This window comes from Wyeomyia smithii, chromosome 2 (assembly GCF_029784165.1).
Source record: "Wyeomyia smithii strain HCP4-BCI-WySm-NY-G18 chromosome 2, ASM2978416v1, whole genome shotgun sequence".
Lineage (NCBI taxonomy): Eukaryota > Metazoa > Arthropoda > Insecta > Diptera > Culicidae > Wyeomyia > Wyeomyia smithii.
This window is the reverse complement of record NC_073695.1, coordinates 18,920,311-18,935,793: the sequence shown is the minus strand read 5'-3', so window position 1 is coordinate 18,935,793 and position 15,483 is coordinate 18,920,311. Positions and strand designations below refer to the sequence as shown.

The 15,483-nt window shown below is 39.6% G+C and overlaps 1 protein-coding gene across 16 annotated transcripts in view; it reads left to right on the top strand.

Annotated features, from left to right (window-relative positions):
- Nucleotides 1–15,483, top strand: part of LOC129722291 (diuretic hormone receptor-like) — a 69,897-nt gene that overhangs the window by 45,420 nt on the left and 8,994 nt on the right. For 15 of the 16 annotated variants that reach the window (XR_008727583.1, XR_008727582.1, XR_008727581.1 and 12 more), the window contains 6 exons: nucleotides 6,453–6,648; nucleotides 6,707–6,800; nucleotides 6,888–6,981; nucleotides 8,695–8,775; nucleotides 8,901–8,983; nucleotides 9,071–9,181. Coding sequence is in view for 13 of the 16 variants with exons in the window: in XM_055675623.1 (XP_055531598.1) it covers nucleotides 6,453–6,648; nucleotides 6,707–6,800; nucleotides 6,888–6,981; nucleotides 8,695–8,775; nucleotides 8,901–8,983; nucleotides 9,071–9,181 (659 nt within the window). In the remaining 3 variants the exon portion in view is untranslated. The remainder of the gene's footprint in view (nucleotides 1–6,452; nucleotides 6,649–6,706; nucleotides 6,801–6,887; nucleotides 6,982–8,694; nucleotides 8,776–8,900; nucleotides 8,984–9,070; nucleotides 9,182–15,483) is intronic. The other variant, XM_055675629.1, reaches the window with a different exon arrangement.

Sequence of the window (15,483 nt, the reverse complement as noted above, 5' to 3'; positions counted from 1 at the left end):
ACAACATGCTCAAGCAAAATAAAAATTTAGTTGTCATGAACTATTGTCACGCCGACCAGCACGATTTGCATTTTTTTTTTTTTTTGAATAAAAGTTAAACGAATAATCGCCCAAAAGCTGGGAAAATCATAAAATAATAGCGTTAAATCGAAATTCAAAAATATCCGTGAGATGTTTGCTAATCCCTCGCACGAATGATTCAAACTATATTGTAAGTTTATAGGTTTCGGCAGGCTGGACCCAAGTTACACCTGCAACATCTTTTACGAAAAAATAGAACGAAAAAGATATAAATAAGTCATGAATAAGTTGCAAAGAAAACATTAAGTTTTAATTCATTCGCATTGATGTTTTAAATTGGAATGATAAGTTGAAGTTGAATATACATTACGAATTGCTGTTAAAACTGATTTACAACATGTTTATAACCAGCTTTTTCTTGAGTATATAAGAGAGACAACAGTGTTGAATATGTGTTTGACAGCAAAACATATAGTGGAGACGAAACTAAAAAATGGTTGCAAAATTAAAAAATGATTCTGTTTTGAATCAGTTGTAAATTTGATTTCATGGTGTGAACTATTTCTTCTTCATCAAATACAATGCAGATCAAAAATACTGTTATAATATTCAAAATTATAATAAAATATTTGAACACCCAGAGTATGAATGTTGACAGTATATTATAATAGTGATAATTTGAGGCTATGTCTTTTGATGATCTTCGATTTTATTATTATTATTTTGATCATTGTTAATAACTAGGGACAGTGGTAAATCGCGATTACCGCGAAATCTAGCTTCGACCGCGAAATCCACAAAAACCCGCGAAATGCCGCGAAAATAATAAAAAACAGCAACATTCTATGACAATCATGAAACATTTCGATTTGCAACCTACGAAATTCATGAAAACCAGCTACAAGGACAAAGCTTAAGATTAATGGGCACCTAGATGGCAATAAAAGGTCGTTTTCTACGCAACCAATAACATGAAACAGTACTAAAACCGCTCTCTTACAACGTTGTTTTGTCAGTCCTAATTGAATTTTGCGATTGGTGACGTGCATGATAGAATTCCTGAGAGTGCAGCCATAAAATCCAAGTTGCAAGATGAATGAGGGCGGTCTACAAGCCAGCATCTTTTTTAAAATAATCGACAGTGGGATTGGTATTAAAATTTTGGCAGAGGTATTCGAATCGCGGACGTTTTTCTGAATTTTCCAGGTTGGCAATTGATACGGAACGCAGCGTGAGCCAGTATAACATGAATAATACGTGCCTAACGACACCACAATATAACTGAAACTAATTTGACACAGCACGTGCTTTTAGTTAGTACCTAATGCAAAGAAATTATGGATTGTGCGGTTAAATTACCGTACATTAAATTAATGAAAACAGTTGTTTCTTGTTTTTACCAGAGAAAAAATCACTTTATTCAGTATTTTCTGAAGAAAAAGGGTGCCGCGAAACTACAATAATAGAGATGGTGACGGTGATTTTTTTGATATATTGTATTAGCTTCATATAGCCCTGCCTAACTGGTTTTAGAATTCCTTCTCCAAATTGTGGCGGATTTTACTCTTTGTTTTGTTCGCTTAAAAAGTGAGAAAGTTCAAATAATTAGTACATAGCGGCTGACTTCGTAGTTCACCTTATACTTGTATCGGTGTTGTTTCAATGTACTTTTTCTTTCAATTATTTCCCGATATTTTTTTCGAAATAAACTTGATAGATTGTGGTTATATAAAGGACAGAATCTTTGGGCAATTGGTGTACCCATTCACCGAATGTGAATAATCAAAATGACTGCCTTGTTAGCGCAAGCGGAGTTCTAAAATAATATTCAACACAATTTTTCTGTGCCAAGGGCACGTTTCATAATACAATCCTATCGGAAATATATGCCTAAAGCGGACATTACACGAAGCAAATATTCGCTATTTTTGGTACGAATTTTATTTGCACAAAATAAAATCCGTACTCAAAATAGCAAATATTTAATTCGTCTAATACCTGCTTTAGACTCATTCCTTCAGAGTTCATCTGTTACTTTTTCCTTTATTTCAAAATTTCGCAAAAATATGATTTTGATTACTATCATATTGTGGTATTTGCGAAGGGCGTGAATTTTAACGTAGTACAAGGCAAATATTCACGACAAATCTTAAATCACACGTCGATTCATCGTATTTGATCGATATACCAACACCTTGTTCTATCAATAAATTGTCGTGATAATTCCTAAAATCAAGAGCCATGTTTTTTTCGTGGGTAACCTGTTTTGTATGTATTAGAAACAATCATCACCTAGTGAAATTTCATTTGTGCAATTTGTTTATTACTTATTAATAACAGGATACAATTTGTGGGCACAATGTAAGAGTGGTGGTTACGGTCGTTATAAAGTTGTTTTATATACTTCGTGTGAAAAATTCATTTAAAGTTGAATATATGTATTATATTGACTCCACCCTTGCGCTGTTTGAGTTGTTAACGAGTTGTATATATGTTTATTCGTTATTGCACCACTGACGAGATTTGTCATATATCAATTACCAAAACTTATTAAGGACTAACCGTGTTACTTGGGGAGCGTTACAAGGTTTTCCAATTGTTATTACAGGTAAATTATTTTAGGACGCGCTTGTTCGACTGCGAAAAATATTTTTAAGCGTGGATCTTCACACGAGAAACCCATACTCTCCTACTTGCGGCAGCCTACTGCACATACCAGATAATTAGATACCACAAAAAAAAAACAATCAAAAAATGCACCTGACAAGGCATTACCACACATTTAAACTGCAAATCATGGGATTGCAAAGAGAATTAGAAACAAGCAAGCATTAAGCGACCATCAGAGGTCGAATTCGGCGTTTCAATAAGGCTTGAGAATTTTCAATAGTACAATAGTTCGCATAATCAAACAACAACTTTCTGCATTTGGGCGGGTGCATAGATGATTTTTCAATCGATTTCTATAAGAAACAAGAGAATCGGTTGCATACAGATTGAGTTTTAAACGTTTGAAAGTGTAAAATTTTCGTAACGCTCTTGATGTCTTTGATTTTTTGGTTTGTACCTCTATAGATATTGCCATAAAACGTAATTCTACGTCAAAACAACAATATCGCAACAATATCGGGGCTAATGCGGTCTCGATCAGCTACATTAGTTGTAGGATAAGTATAACGATACACCGTGCCCCAGTGCTGGAGAAAATTTCCAACTCGAAAAGGTCCTCGACCTGATCGGGAATCGAACCCGATATCACAACCTTGTGGGAGAGCTAGCCGACCGACATCGCTAACTACAGAACCACGGGCACCACGTCAAAGCAATCCCCATCGAAACAGATCATCCACACGTTCACACATCTACTATTTTACCAAAGCCCAAAGCCCGCTAACAACCACAGACAATTTCGGCAAAAAGTCTAAGAAGGAAATGCGGCGAATTAGAAACTTAAGGAAGCAATAGTTGAAGAGATTGTTTATGAGACACTACTTCATTTAAAAATATGTGGTCATCCTTGAAAGGATGGTTGGATTTAGTTTTCACAAAACTGGGGACATGCCTGTAGAAAGAACTTAAATCTAAAGCTGTGAAAGGTGCTTTTCGCTCTATGTTCCGTCCGCTATGGATGGCAGCGAGATATTTGAAATCACCACCTGCTATAGCTCTGCTTGGTCGATCAAACAGTAAGTCAAGCTCTTGCAACAATGACTGAATACACCACCGCTGCTACGCCGCTGCGATTAATTCAAGATGGCCGATATACAATGCAGTAAGTATAAGAGAATGCAAAAAGGATCAATAGTACACTGATTTTTTTCGTATTGTGGTCAGGTTTTTGACTGCAGTTCTTTGAAACGACTATAAACATAAAAGTCTGGAATTGCTTATATGGCTTTATGTGAGTAATGATATAATTGAGAAAACTGTTTATTCTATGGGGAGTTCAATTAAAGTCTAACAGTATTTATAGACACACACGTTGTTTACTATCTTCAGGAATAATCACTTTAAGTTATACCAATCAGTTTCGTACAAAGAGTGAAAACATAATTAAACAATAAATATTGTAAGATTGAACACCATCAATCTTAACTACGAGATATACTATCATTTTACTCTGCTTTATTTTTGAGTAAAAAATTTCAAAAATTTTCCAAATTAGGTGAGCATATAAACAAACACATTTACATTTGTTCACACTAGGCCGCTATAAGAATTGATCTGACACGTTCGCAATTAAAATCCGTTATTCGCTCTTAAGTTTGCTGAATTGGTACATTATCCCAAATTCATGGCGCGTTTTGTCCGTAAGTTAAGAGGGTTTCGTTATCAATCGGCTTTACAGAATCGATTTTGTTACTGCCATCTGAAAATATTATGGAAAATTTCAAAGCCTAACTCAAAGAGGCATTATAAAAGGTGTCAAACATCATTAAATTTTATATAACATCTGGCTGCAACATCTTCTGTAAGGAAACCCACTTTTTTTCTCAAGCCTTCCTCAGATTTGATCTTCTTAGGATAATTTTGTAGTGGCTGATTCATAACAACCCTGTATTTTGAGCCTTAATTCCGTTATTTTGGGGGTCACGAACGGCGCACTCCGTCTCGCTTGCCAAATCATATGTTTCATGGCAAACTTTAAAATTTTCTGCTTCATTAGTTCCTCCGAAAGTTGCTAGGAGTCCGCCTTGACGTATGTCTCATCATTCATGATGAGAAAATGAGACTTGCACATAGCCGTTCGTCACGATTTGGAGCCTTCTGCGCTTTGTACGTATGCGATCCCTCCCGGTCGTTGGCTCTCTGAATGAAAGACTTGGACAGATTCAACTTTATGGTCACATCCCTGACCAAAGCCCTAGGATTCCGCGAACATTGATTCTGACCACATTCCGCTGCTTTTCAGATGCCGCCATTAATTATAATTTTCGATAAAATAACAGCGATGAAAATACAATGCAAACCATAGAGCTAGTTCTACCCAAGTTTGCAAGTGCAAACATCCAATGGGTAATTTTGTAGAGCGTTTACCTGCAGGTTAGTTTTTCACCATATGAAAACCTAACAGCCCATTTTCATGGTTTTCAAAATTACTTGCTTGACTTGAAACTGCTGACGCTTTTTCTACAAAATAACATTTGTTATGAAAAGAGTTAAAATACGTAATTATTCCACCATAGTTTTTGGAGGCAAAAATTGTGCACGCCATTTGAGTTGATTGCGATGAGCTGCCGTGCAAAATTTTTAACATGCCCGCCATTTTTTTTCACCTCGAAAAAAAAACTAAGAAAACCTACGTGCTTAAGCCACTGATGAGGAGATCTCCTTAAACGATTTGGTGGTGCGCCACTGATAACCCCAAGTAACTAGGTCAGTCAATAGCACGCAGCTCAGATACCAGGTAACGCCTGGACGATTGTAAAGGGCAAACTGATGAAATGGGTGGAACCGCAAACGACAAAATCAATTCAAGCGAAAAAGAAATTTGGCTGCCAAGCAGGTGGGAAAATGGCTTGTTCTGAGGAAAAGTTTAGGCAACGGGCAAGTTAGGCCGAAATAATGGTCTCATTATACAAAATTTCACTGTAAGAACATTCTAGTGTCCTTTTTGACGCATTCACGAGCCTTAATTTGAGTTTCTTCTCTCAACATATTGTTTCTAGGAATCGTTTAATTATCAGTTCACGGCTTTTTTGAAGCCAAGTTGGTAAATCATGACTGCTTTGCACTAATCAAAGACCATAAAAATGAAAGTTATTTACGTTTTTTCCCACCTCCACCTATTCGGAAACGACAACAGTCGTAAAAATGTAGAGCACTCAGTTTGTTAGGTCCAATGCGATAAACTGCTGGACGACAGTTTCATTCGTTTATGAACGACACACTGACGAAAAACGACTGTGTTTCATGAAGCTTAATTAATGTCCACTCCCACCACCGCCGCCACCATGACCTGGCAGAAATTAGTGGGTGGTGAAACGAACAAGACACAAACAGGCAAGAAACTTGCCCGTCCATAAGCAAGATTAAATGCGTGAAATGACATAAATGACGTTGGGCGGGTCCGCTGTGGGATTGTTCGACGCAGAAAATTTGACAGTTGTTCATTGAACATAAGAAAATGGATAAATTGGCGAAAATTTCATCACCATCGCCATTGGCGAATAGCGAAACAAACAGGAAAGAAGGCAGATTATTTTATATTGGAATTCCGCGTACACTTCACGTCTAATTAACGTTTGATGCAATGAGGGTTTTCTACCTATCCAGTTTCGAAATGTTATATTTTTGTCAAACATCTAAGACTTCCTAGAAAATAAGAGCTTGACTAAAGGTGGGAAACAAAATTAGAATCCGCCTATTGCGAGGTCTAAACTTTGAGAGCTTTCGAATATTAATTAAATTTGTTTCTCCTTCCATGCTAGAAAACGCAACCCGCTACTGTAACATCGATGGAACCTGGGACAATTACACCAACTACGATGCCTGTCATCATCTGGCAGCGCCATCGACCGTAACGGATTTCGATCCGATCGAGCTGCCGACTTTCATCTACTTTGTAGGATACACTATTAGCTTATGCGCGCTGGTGTTAGCCGTGACGGTGCTAATTTACTTTAAGTATGGCAATGCAGCGAATTTGCTTTCGATTTTATCCATCTGTTTCAATTTTCCACAGGGATCTACGGTGTCTCAGAAATACCATTCATGTCAATCTTTTCTTGACCTACATAATGTCGTCCAGTCTCTGGATTTTGATACTCTCTCTACAGGTAAGTTTGCTAGTAAGATAAAGCGATTAAGTTTGTGCATTTTTGAGATTGTTTCTTTTTTTCTTAATCGGAATTGCATCAGTACAGATGACAACGAAACAGGAACAAGCAGGGTGCATTTTTTTAGTCACAATATTCCATTACTTCAGTACAACAAACTTCTGCTGGATGCTGGTGGAAGGTAAGTTGATTAAATTCTACCGTCGTGTGGTTTTGTGTGTGCCATTAAAATCACTCTGCCATCAAAGTCTGTAACCACTTTCAACTCATCACGCAGTTTCTGAGTGCTTTCTACTTAGATCTGGATGCTCAACCTAACTCATCTGAATTAATTAGATTGCGTGGTTCACATCTAGATGTCACTCTCATTAATATATCGTAGCAACGCCCAACCGGAGCAAAGTTTGACATCAGGGGAATACGAAATTAGACATTTTAATCGAATACTCTATTGACGCTCTGCCAATAAAATTTATCGAGCATGGATCAACTGAAAACCAACCTAATTGTTCATATCCTAAAAACACAACAACGAACAACACCGTCGTAAATTTTTCTGCACAACAAAAAAAACCGAACATCAACGGAGAAACTACATCGACCGTAAGTGATTTTTGCTGTCCGCGTAATTGACTTTAGTTATTGTTGTTTTTTATTTCCAATGAAAATACTATGATCCAGATGGCATCAAACGAGGCGTCATAATACAGTCGTGTTTTCGAGTTACAACTCGCCACCAGCAGAAGCGAGCACTGTGAAAGGAAACTTCAAAGAACGCGGTATAGGGTAAAACTGGGCGCTCGATTTTCAGACAATATGCCAAAAAGTCGTTCGGCGGGGAATGAAAAAAAGGCTAAACAACGCCGTTTATAGATGCTCCCTTTGGGACCATTTGCACGGATTTATGACAGTGTAATGAGGTAGCAATTAATTTCGGCCGTTCCATGATGACGAGAGGTGGTGGTGCGTGAAGCAATTCGATTCGGATGCTGGGAATAGCAAAAATGAACTGAAAACAAACAGTGGTAATTCGAATCAAAGCAATTAGACCAGAAGGTTAGAATAATTGGACAAGTTTGACAGCCGTGCAATCAAGGCCTGCATTAATCTAATCGATTTCAAATTGTACCACCTGAGCTCGTATGTTACGAAACTACAATTAAGTTTCGCTTCACAGGTAACGACTCTCATTAGCTATTTCATTAGCAAGAGATTTACCATTTAACCCATTATTACACATTATTACACGCCTTCACGGGGAAGGCAGAGACGTAAAATTGAGATCCATGTGGAATCTTTAATTAACCGTAGCTCACGTAGAACCGTTGCTGGAATCTCATGAATTGTAAATAACATTGTCAATATGCAAATTGTAGCAAGCAAATCAAAACGCTTAACCAATTAGAATGAAAATATCAACATTCAACAAAAACAAAGTACAAGAAGATCAGATCGCACTGTGCATACCTTCATAGCATCTGCACTCCAAGGCGAAGATGTTTCCACAATCAGAACGCTCATTTGCAGCTATCTAAAACAAATGAGGAAAATTTACTCACCCATCCGTAGGTGTCTTCCCTGCAGGCAGGCAGCACCGTGTAGTCGAATTAATTTACAATGTCCAATTAATATACAACGCCACACAACGCTAAGACGCCGGTTCCAAGAATGTATAGTGTCAACATTAGCAAAGTGACTTGGTACATACTAACATGGTTGATACACCCGGCTTCTGTTGAAGCCATTTTCATGCTCGTCTGCCCTAAAGACACCCATTTATCATTTCCACATCCTTGATGTCTTACTTTACCGGAATCACTTGTTCGACTTTGCCGCATCTGTCTTGTAATAACTCCTCATTCTTCTGTTTTCTTCTTCTCCTTCACCTCAACAGGTCTCTATCTGTATATGTTGGTAGTGCAAACATTTTCCGGTGATAATTTGCGTTTTCGGAAGTACGCCATTATTGGCTGGGGTAAGTTTGCAATCTGGATGCATGTCGTACTCGTTCTCGTTGTGAGAGCATGGCATGTCACATAACATGTGCCATCGATGTAATCGGTTGTTTGACAACTCTTAAAGCTGTACCACTTTTTTCAGGTGGTCCCTTGGTGTTCGTTGTAGCGTGGGCCATCACCAAGTCCCTTTATTCGACCGATTCGCATGCGGAACACCCAAACAAAGTAAGTATACCGCTCCCGGTAAATAAACAGGCACCATTAAATGTGCATTTTTTCTTTCTCTTCCAATCAAATATTCCATGCCACTAGCTGGAAATTGAGTGCTCTTGGATGAGGGAATCTCATATAGACTGGATCATTCAAGGACCCAGCTGCGCGGTGCTGATAATTAATTTGCTGTTTTTGTTGCGAATAATGTGGGTAAGTATAGACGCAACTGACAAGTTACATTAACAAGGTTGAAACTTATCCTTCGGAAATGATGAAAACATGTACCTAATCATTATTATTACTACGCTTATTTAGATACGAGCTTTTCATTTGCATGTGAGCTTTCTGAACGTTATTCCGGAGGCCGCTGTAGAAAATTAAATTTTGTGGCATCTCAGGAATTTAGCATCCACACAAACATTAAATTATGAGATAACAAACAAAAATATTTCTTATCCCAAAATTCTATTGATGTAAAACCCAGACTCGAAAACCAGCGTAACCTGAGATCTTGAAAATTCGAAAGGTCTCAGTCCAATTTCCTACAATTCTAAATTTAGAAATTTTCAAATCTTGAAGCCACAAAATATGATCGAGTATGAGGCTTATATATGTTATGTTACGTTATATTTGAAATTTCATCGGACAATGTTTTGTCTTAATGAATAAAATCAATGATTGAAAATTATCTTTAACTGATCTTTAGGTGAAGCAGAAAGGTGTTGATAAGTTTGTTGAAATCGAACAGCTCTGGAGCCTCGTTGAACCTCGTTAACCTGAACCTTAATGCATCATACTGACTGTACTGACTGCAGTACCTTGTCTCTGTTCAGAAGCTAACGTCTTCACAGATTCCAGAGCGTACAGGTTCAATTCCGCGAGAATACTTATGCGGTGGATTTCTTCTTCGCCAATGTCTCAATCCATAATAAGATGCAGCGATAGATGCTGGTTCGTAGCATTGTGCCAAGGAAGCTTCCTTGGTGACATATTTTCGATTTTTTGAAATAGGACTACGTCTTTCCGTAAGGGTCCATTCTGAGGTTCTCTGGCATCTTGTGGACCGTTTATATCGAGCCATTGGCATCCCTATACCGAGTAACAGTGAATGACAATGAACTCATGTCCTGGGCTCAAATTGTGTCAGCAGTTAGATAAAGATGCATGAAAAGAGGCGGTGATATGCTATCCCGTTTACACATATGTTGAGATGTTAGCCCTTGAAACATGGCGCGATGCCACAGGGGTGGTTTATATATAACATTTCAATAATGCAAATCGATGTAAAAATCGACAAATATGTTTATGGTTTATACATCATTCGATTCCTGTATTTTACAAGATTTGTTTAATAGCATCAACAGTACGATATTACATGTTATAATAGTTAATCGAAAAAAAAAAAAACAATTTAATTCAAAATCAATATCTTTCAATCAACCACGCTCACGCTTCCCATACACAGACATCGTAAAAGTGTACCAAATATTGCCTTTAAAACTCGCATCTTCATCGCTACCATATGATTGGTCGTTTCATAAATCATCCAACTGCTCCCGTCGAAGCGATGGTCTAATTTTCATGTATAAAAGCAGCATGCGGCTCACGTTCATTTGCAATCTGCCCAGCAAACCTGAGATCGTATAAGGATGTTAATTCTTAGTCGCTCAAATGTGCATGTCAAGTTTTAAGTTACATAAGATGCAACATTAAATTTGTTCATATCGTATAGAATTTAGATACGATAAAACGCAATATTAGGTTATATACAAGGCCATTTAACGTGTCATATAAAGTTGTAAAATGCGTCAATCCTCTAAGTCGAATACAATGCAATACAAAGTTTCAAATGAGGGCATTCAAGAGAGCATGCGAAGTTATACAAATTCGCAACCAATTTTTTACAATGTACGTATATGGCCTCCAGATTTGTACACATAGGCGCATTTTATGCATCTTATATGGTCATTTTTTACCAAATAAGGGTTCACTTAACAGAGTTGAGTGCGAGTTATATAAACCAATTTGTTTGCTGGGTGATTTCTGAAACAGAAGCATCATCAGCAGTTCTTAAATATCTTCTAAGAGATGATGCATTTCAAGCGCATTAAACTATATAACTTTCAGGCGGGGGCCTAGCGTGATTGGTAACGTCTCCGCCAACCACGCTCGACGCCTGGGTTTGAATCCCATCGCCGACATAGGTGTCGATGGTTGTGAGGTGGCGTGATCCACTCACAACCAACCCAACTGGTCTAGATTCCATTCTAGCCGACACCGGGAGATTTTCTGAGGCGAAAAATCTCTGGAATCACGCCTTCCATCGCATGAGGAAGTAAAGCCGTTGGCGCCGGTCCGTTAATCAACGGGTCGTAAGTTAGGTTCCCGGGTGGAGTCGCCTCCCGGACGTCGGTGATTGGCACAACAACAGTGGCGGAGCTAGACCGACAGAAAATAAGCGAGAATAAAAAAAAAAACATTATAACTTGCAAGCTCCGTCATTTTTGCTTTTACTTTTACGAAGCTGGTCGTTTTCGTTGCCTCAGAGAAAATAACGACCAGCTTTAAAAACGCAGCAGCGAGAATGACGGAACTAGAAAAACTTGTATAGTTGTATGCGCTTCATATGCATCATCTCTCGAAAAATATTTATAAACTGCTGCTGGTACTGCTTTTATGCGTGAAAAGAATCTTGAGACTATGCTCCCCAACCAATATTGCAAGTGAGAAAAGAAAAGGTGAGCGTCAGATTTCAATTGAAATGTTGCATAAAAGCAGTACAGACATCCCTTGTAGAAGCTTATGACCACTGCTACCATTAGTTAGATATATTAGATATATCCGATGGAGCGAATTGTGCTGCTGCCATCAGCCAAACGCACTAACTCACTCATTGGGGCTCATTGATGCCAGAAAGGTCCCAATTATGACAATTGGTAGCGTAGGAAACGGTTACTGGGTCCCGGATAGGTCTAGTATGGCGGCATATGGACGACGAGTTCAGGAGATGGCGTCAACCTCAAATGAAAGATACGCTGTTGCCAAGGAAAACGGAGTGTTCCACTGCAGTTGCTACGCTCCGCCCCGTTGGTCTATCGAAAGGTTAGATGGTGTTAGATGGTCGCCCCTGTAACCATGGAACTGATGGATCTAACGCCGTCGGTTGTGACAGGTAAAACTACAACTACAGAGCTTGGGCTGTTGAGTGGAGAAGTCGCTGTACGCACCAGAGGAGTCAGATCTTGTTGGAAGCTTTTGCAAAGCTCAATCTAGATCTGACCAACGTTGGGACCAAAAGTACATTCAGCGGAAATGGTGCGGAGTCGATCATAGACGTGACGTTTTTCAGCCCAGGACTGATCACGAACTGCCGGGTAGACGATGGCTACATCAATAGCGACCCCTAGTCGGTTCGCTATACTGTAGATCAAAACGTGAGGCGGCAAGTGACGGGTGGCGAAGCAATAAAAAGAAAGATCGAGGAGTTGGCTCCACCCAAGTGTTAAGGCCCAAGTTGAGGCTGGCCTGAAGCTTTGAGCCATGAATGGAAATGTTAGTGATTTTAACAGTTGCAGTTGCATAAATATACTTACTTGATTTAGTCGGGTTTCGGGTTTTCAAACCCGAGACCCGACCACCTCTATTAACCAATTACTTACCACACTATTGCGGGCATGCGGCGCCACCACGCCCAGGATCCGCCCAGGAACCTAGAAATGGAAAGCTACCGGTTTACTGGTGGACGGAAACGATAGCGGACCTCCGCAGTGTATGCCTCCATGCAAGACGGAAGATGCAATGCGCGCGAACTGATGAACTTAGAGTAGAGCGCCATGCAGCATTCGGGTCTTATGATTGGCGCTGAAGAGGGCGATTTTGGAGAGTTTGATTTGATAGGCTAGGTGTGTCACGTGATCGATGTACAGACATAGAGGGCCTTAACGGCTATTGTAGGACCATCTCGGATGATATCGAATAGCTCAGCGAAGTACAGCAACAAGCGCAAACTTCTTGCCAGCGTAATTTCGTCCATACTCAGGTATGGTAGGCCAGCGTGGTACCAAGGTTTCTGAGGATTACGAGTGCGTATCACACACTGTCGTAAGACGCAATCTGCATCTTGTCCGGCATGATTTCTTTCAGCATCATCATTAACCCGTCCAGAATCAAATCAAGAGAAAATCAAGTTTTCATAAGAACTCGTACTTTAGTGAATTCAAACTCGTTTTTCTAGAAATCTGTGCATGCTAGAATAAATCTTTCACCATCTTTGGATTCAGAAGACGTGACTCTAAAAATTTAGAGCTTGAAAATTGAAGAACTAAGTTGAAACCTACCGTGGGAGACTGAGAAAATCAGGTTTCCATGAAAATACGTACTTTGGTGAATTTAAACTGGTTTTTCTCAAAATGTTTGCATCCTAAAATAAATATTTCATCGCCTATGGATTCAGGAGACCTTGCCGCAAAAATGTAGAGCTCAAAATTCGAAAAACGGTTTTGTTGTTTGAATTTTTATGAAAATACGTAGTTTTGTGATATTGTACTGAAATAATTTAGAAACTCCAAAATTCACTCTTACATACCATATTTCATCTACCTGACATGATTTGATACATGGAGCAATTGATACGTATGAAAATTCCCAGTGTTTGCTCAATCTGTTTGAAAAATTAGAAAAAAAACCACAGACATTTTTGCGTCTCACGAAAACGGGGAGGGGTCCAGAGGGGTGGAACCTTTACCAAAACTTAGAGCAACTATTCCCCTTGAATAAAATTCCAAGTTTTCCCAAATCGGCCGTTCCAGTGCTGAGAACGAGCATTTTCAAAAAACAAGTTCCGTCCCGGGTCTTTACGGGTTAAGGAGGATACAGAGTGCTTCAATCAACGTGACACCCGGTCATACGAGGTACCAGAAGGTCATTCTCAGATGGCAGCGGGAATGGTCCAATTTCGCGGAAGGTAGGTGGACGCACCGACCTATCCCGGAGATATCCGGATGGGTCTGGAGGCGCCACGGAGAAGTAAACTTCAACCTGATTCTGTCATGCTGCTGGCATGTCTTCTTCTTATGCCCACGTTTTGCGCATGCGAGAGGCTGCATGATGGTAGGGAGCGGGCCAGACACTATTCCCCACAACTTAGTTCGGAAGATGTGCGAAGATTTTCCGATTGTCCCAGATCTACAACGTGTGCGACGGGTCAAACACCAACACGCCAGTGGCAGCTAACTGCCAGTCTCCAGGTGGTTAGCTATGAGGTATAAGAGTAAAGAGTGTGCATGAAGCACAACAAGCCACTTCGCGAATACTCAACCGTCGTTCCGGGAAGATGAAGGCTGGGCCTGCCACTTTGAAAGATTTTCACATCTTGTATGGACTCATCACTGCGACCAGAAACATTGATCATTTCTGATATCACAATAATGTCACATTGTCCTGGAAAGTCTTTGTAGAATTCAACGTTATAGAAGGTTAAATAGAGAGCTTGGGAATATACCTGTGCTTGAGCCCGTTGACTTCAAATGGCCATGATTGTATTAATATTCGAACCCACGACCACCCGCTTATCAAAGCAGACTCGGCAATCTCACGGCTACGAAGAACCTAAGGAACTGTGTACATCTTGCCGCAAGGGAGCAATTTGGGCCCATTTTTATTTTCACTCATCATCAGTGACGTTGTTGCTATATTACTACAAGGAGCCGTATACCTTGTTATAATATAGGATCAACGTTATTAATGAAGAGTGAAAACAAGAATGGGCCCAGATTGCTCCTTTACGGCACTCCAGAAAAAGTTGCGAATTGTTCAGAATGTGACGTTCCAAGGTAATGAGCCAGTTTTTATAGCATCCACTTGAAATCCTGCATCCGTTGGGCAAGTCCATAACGAAAGGAACTGCGACTAATTGGTAGCGACGGATCTTTTGGGGTCTCGAGAACTTTGGAACAAGCACATAATGATATCTTTCTTTGGTATGCCAATACGATAATTACAGTATTATATTGATCGAAAATCCTATTTCATGTTGGTAAACATGAAATAGGCAAATTTTTCTCGGGTCAGATTGAAGCAAATTTGAAGAGGTGCTGTACTCTCAACCACGCAACAGTTCATACCGCTGTTGCGTATTGCATATTGCAGTTGTACGGCTAGGTGACAACCAAATTCTGTTCGTTCTAACGATACCGACTGACGGGTGGCAAATAAGAAAATTAAGTTCGAAATACTACTGTGAAGTCTAAGGTAAAGACGAAACCTACTTATTTACTTATGCGTTTTTCATCCTGGTCGGCTGCTCGCTTCAGCCTTGATCCGGATCCAAGTCAGATTTCTATCGACTTTTGTGATTTCCTTGTTGAAGCTGCGCCGCCACAACCCCCTGGGTCTGCCTTTGCAGCCATGTTCTGCTGGATTTCAGTTTCTATCTCTGATACTATAAACCTGAAAGACCAGCCGCCGAGAAGCATATCGCCAGATCTAGCTAGTGATGCAACATTATTAGCCAA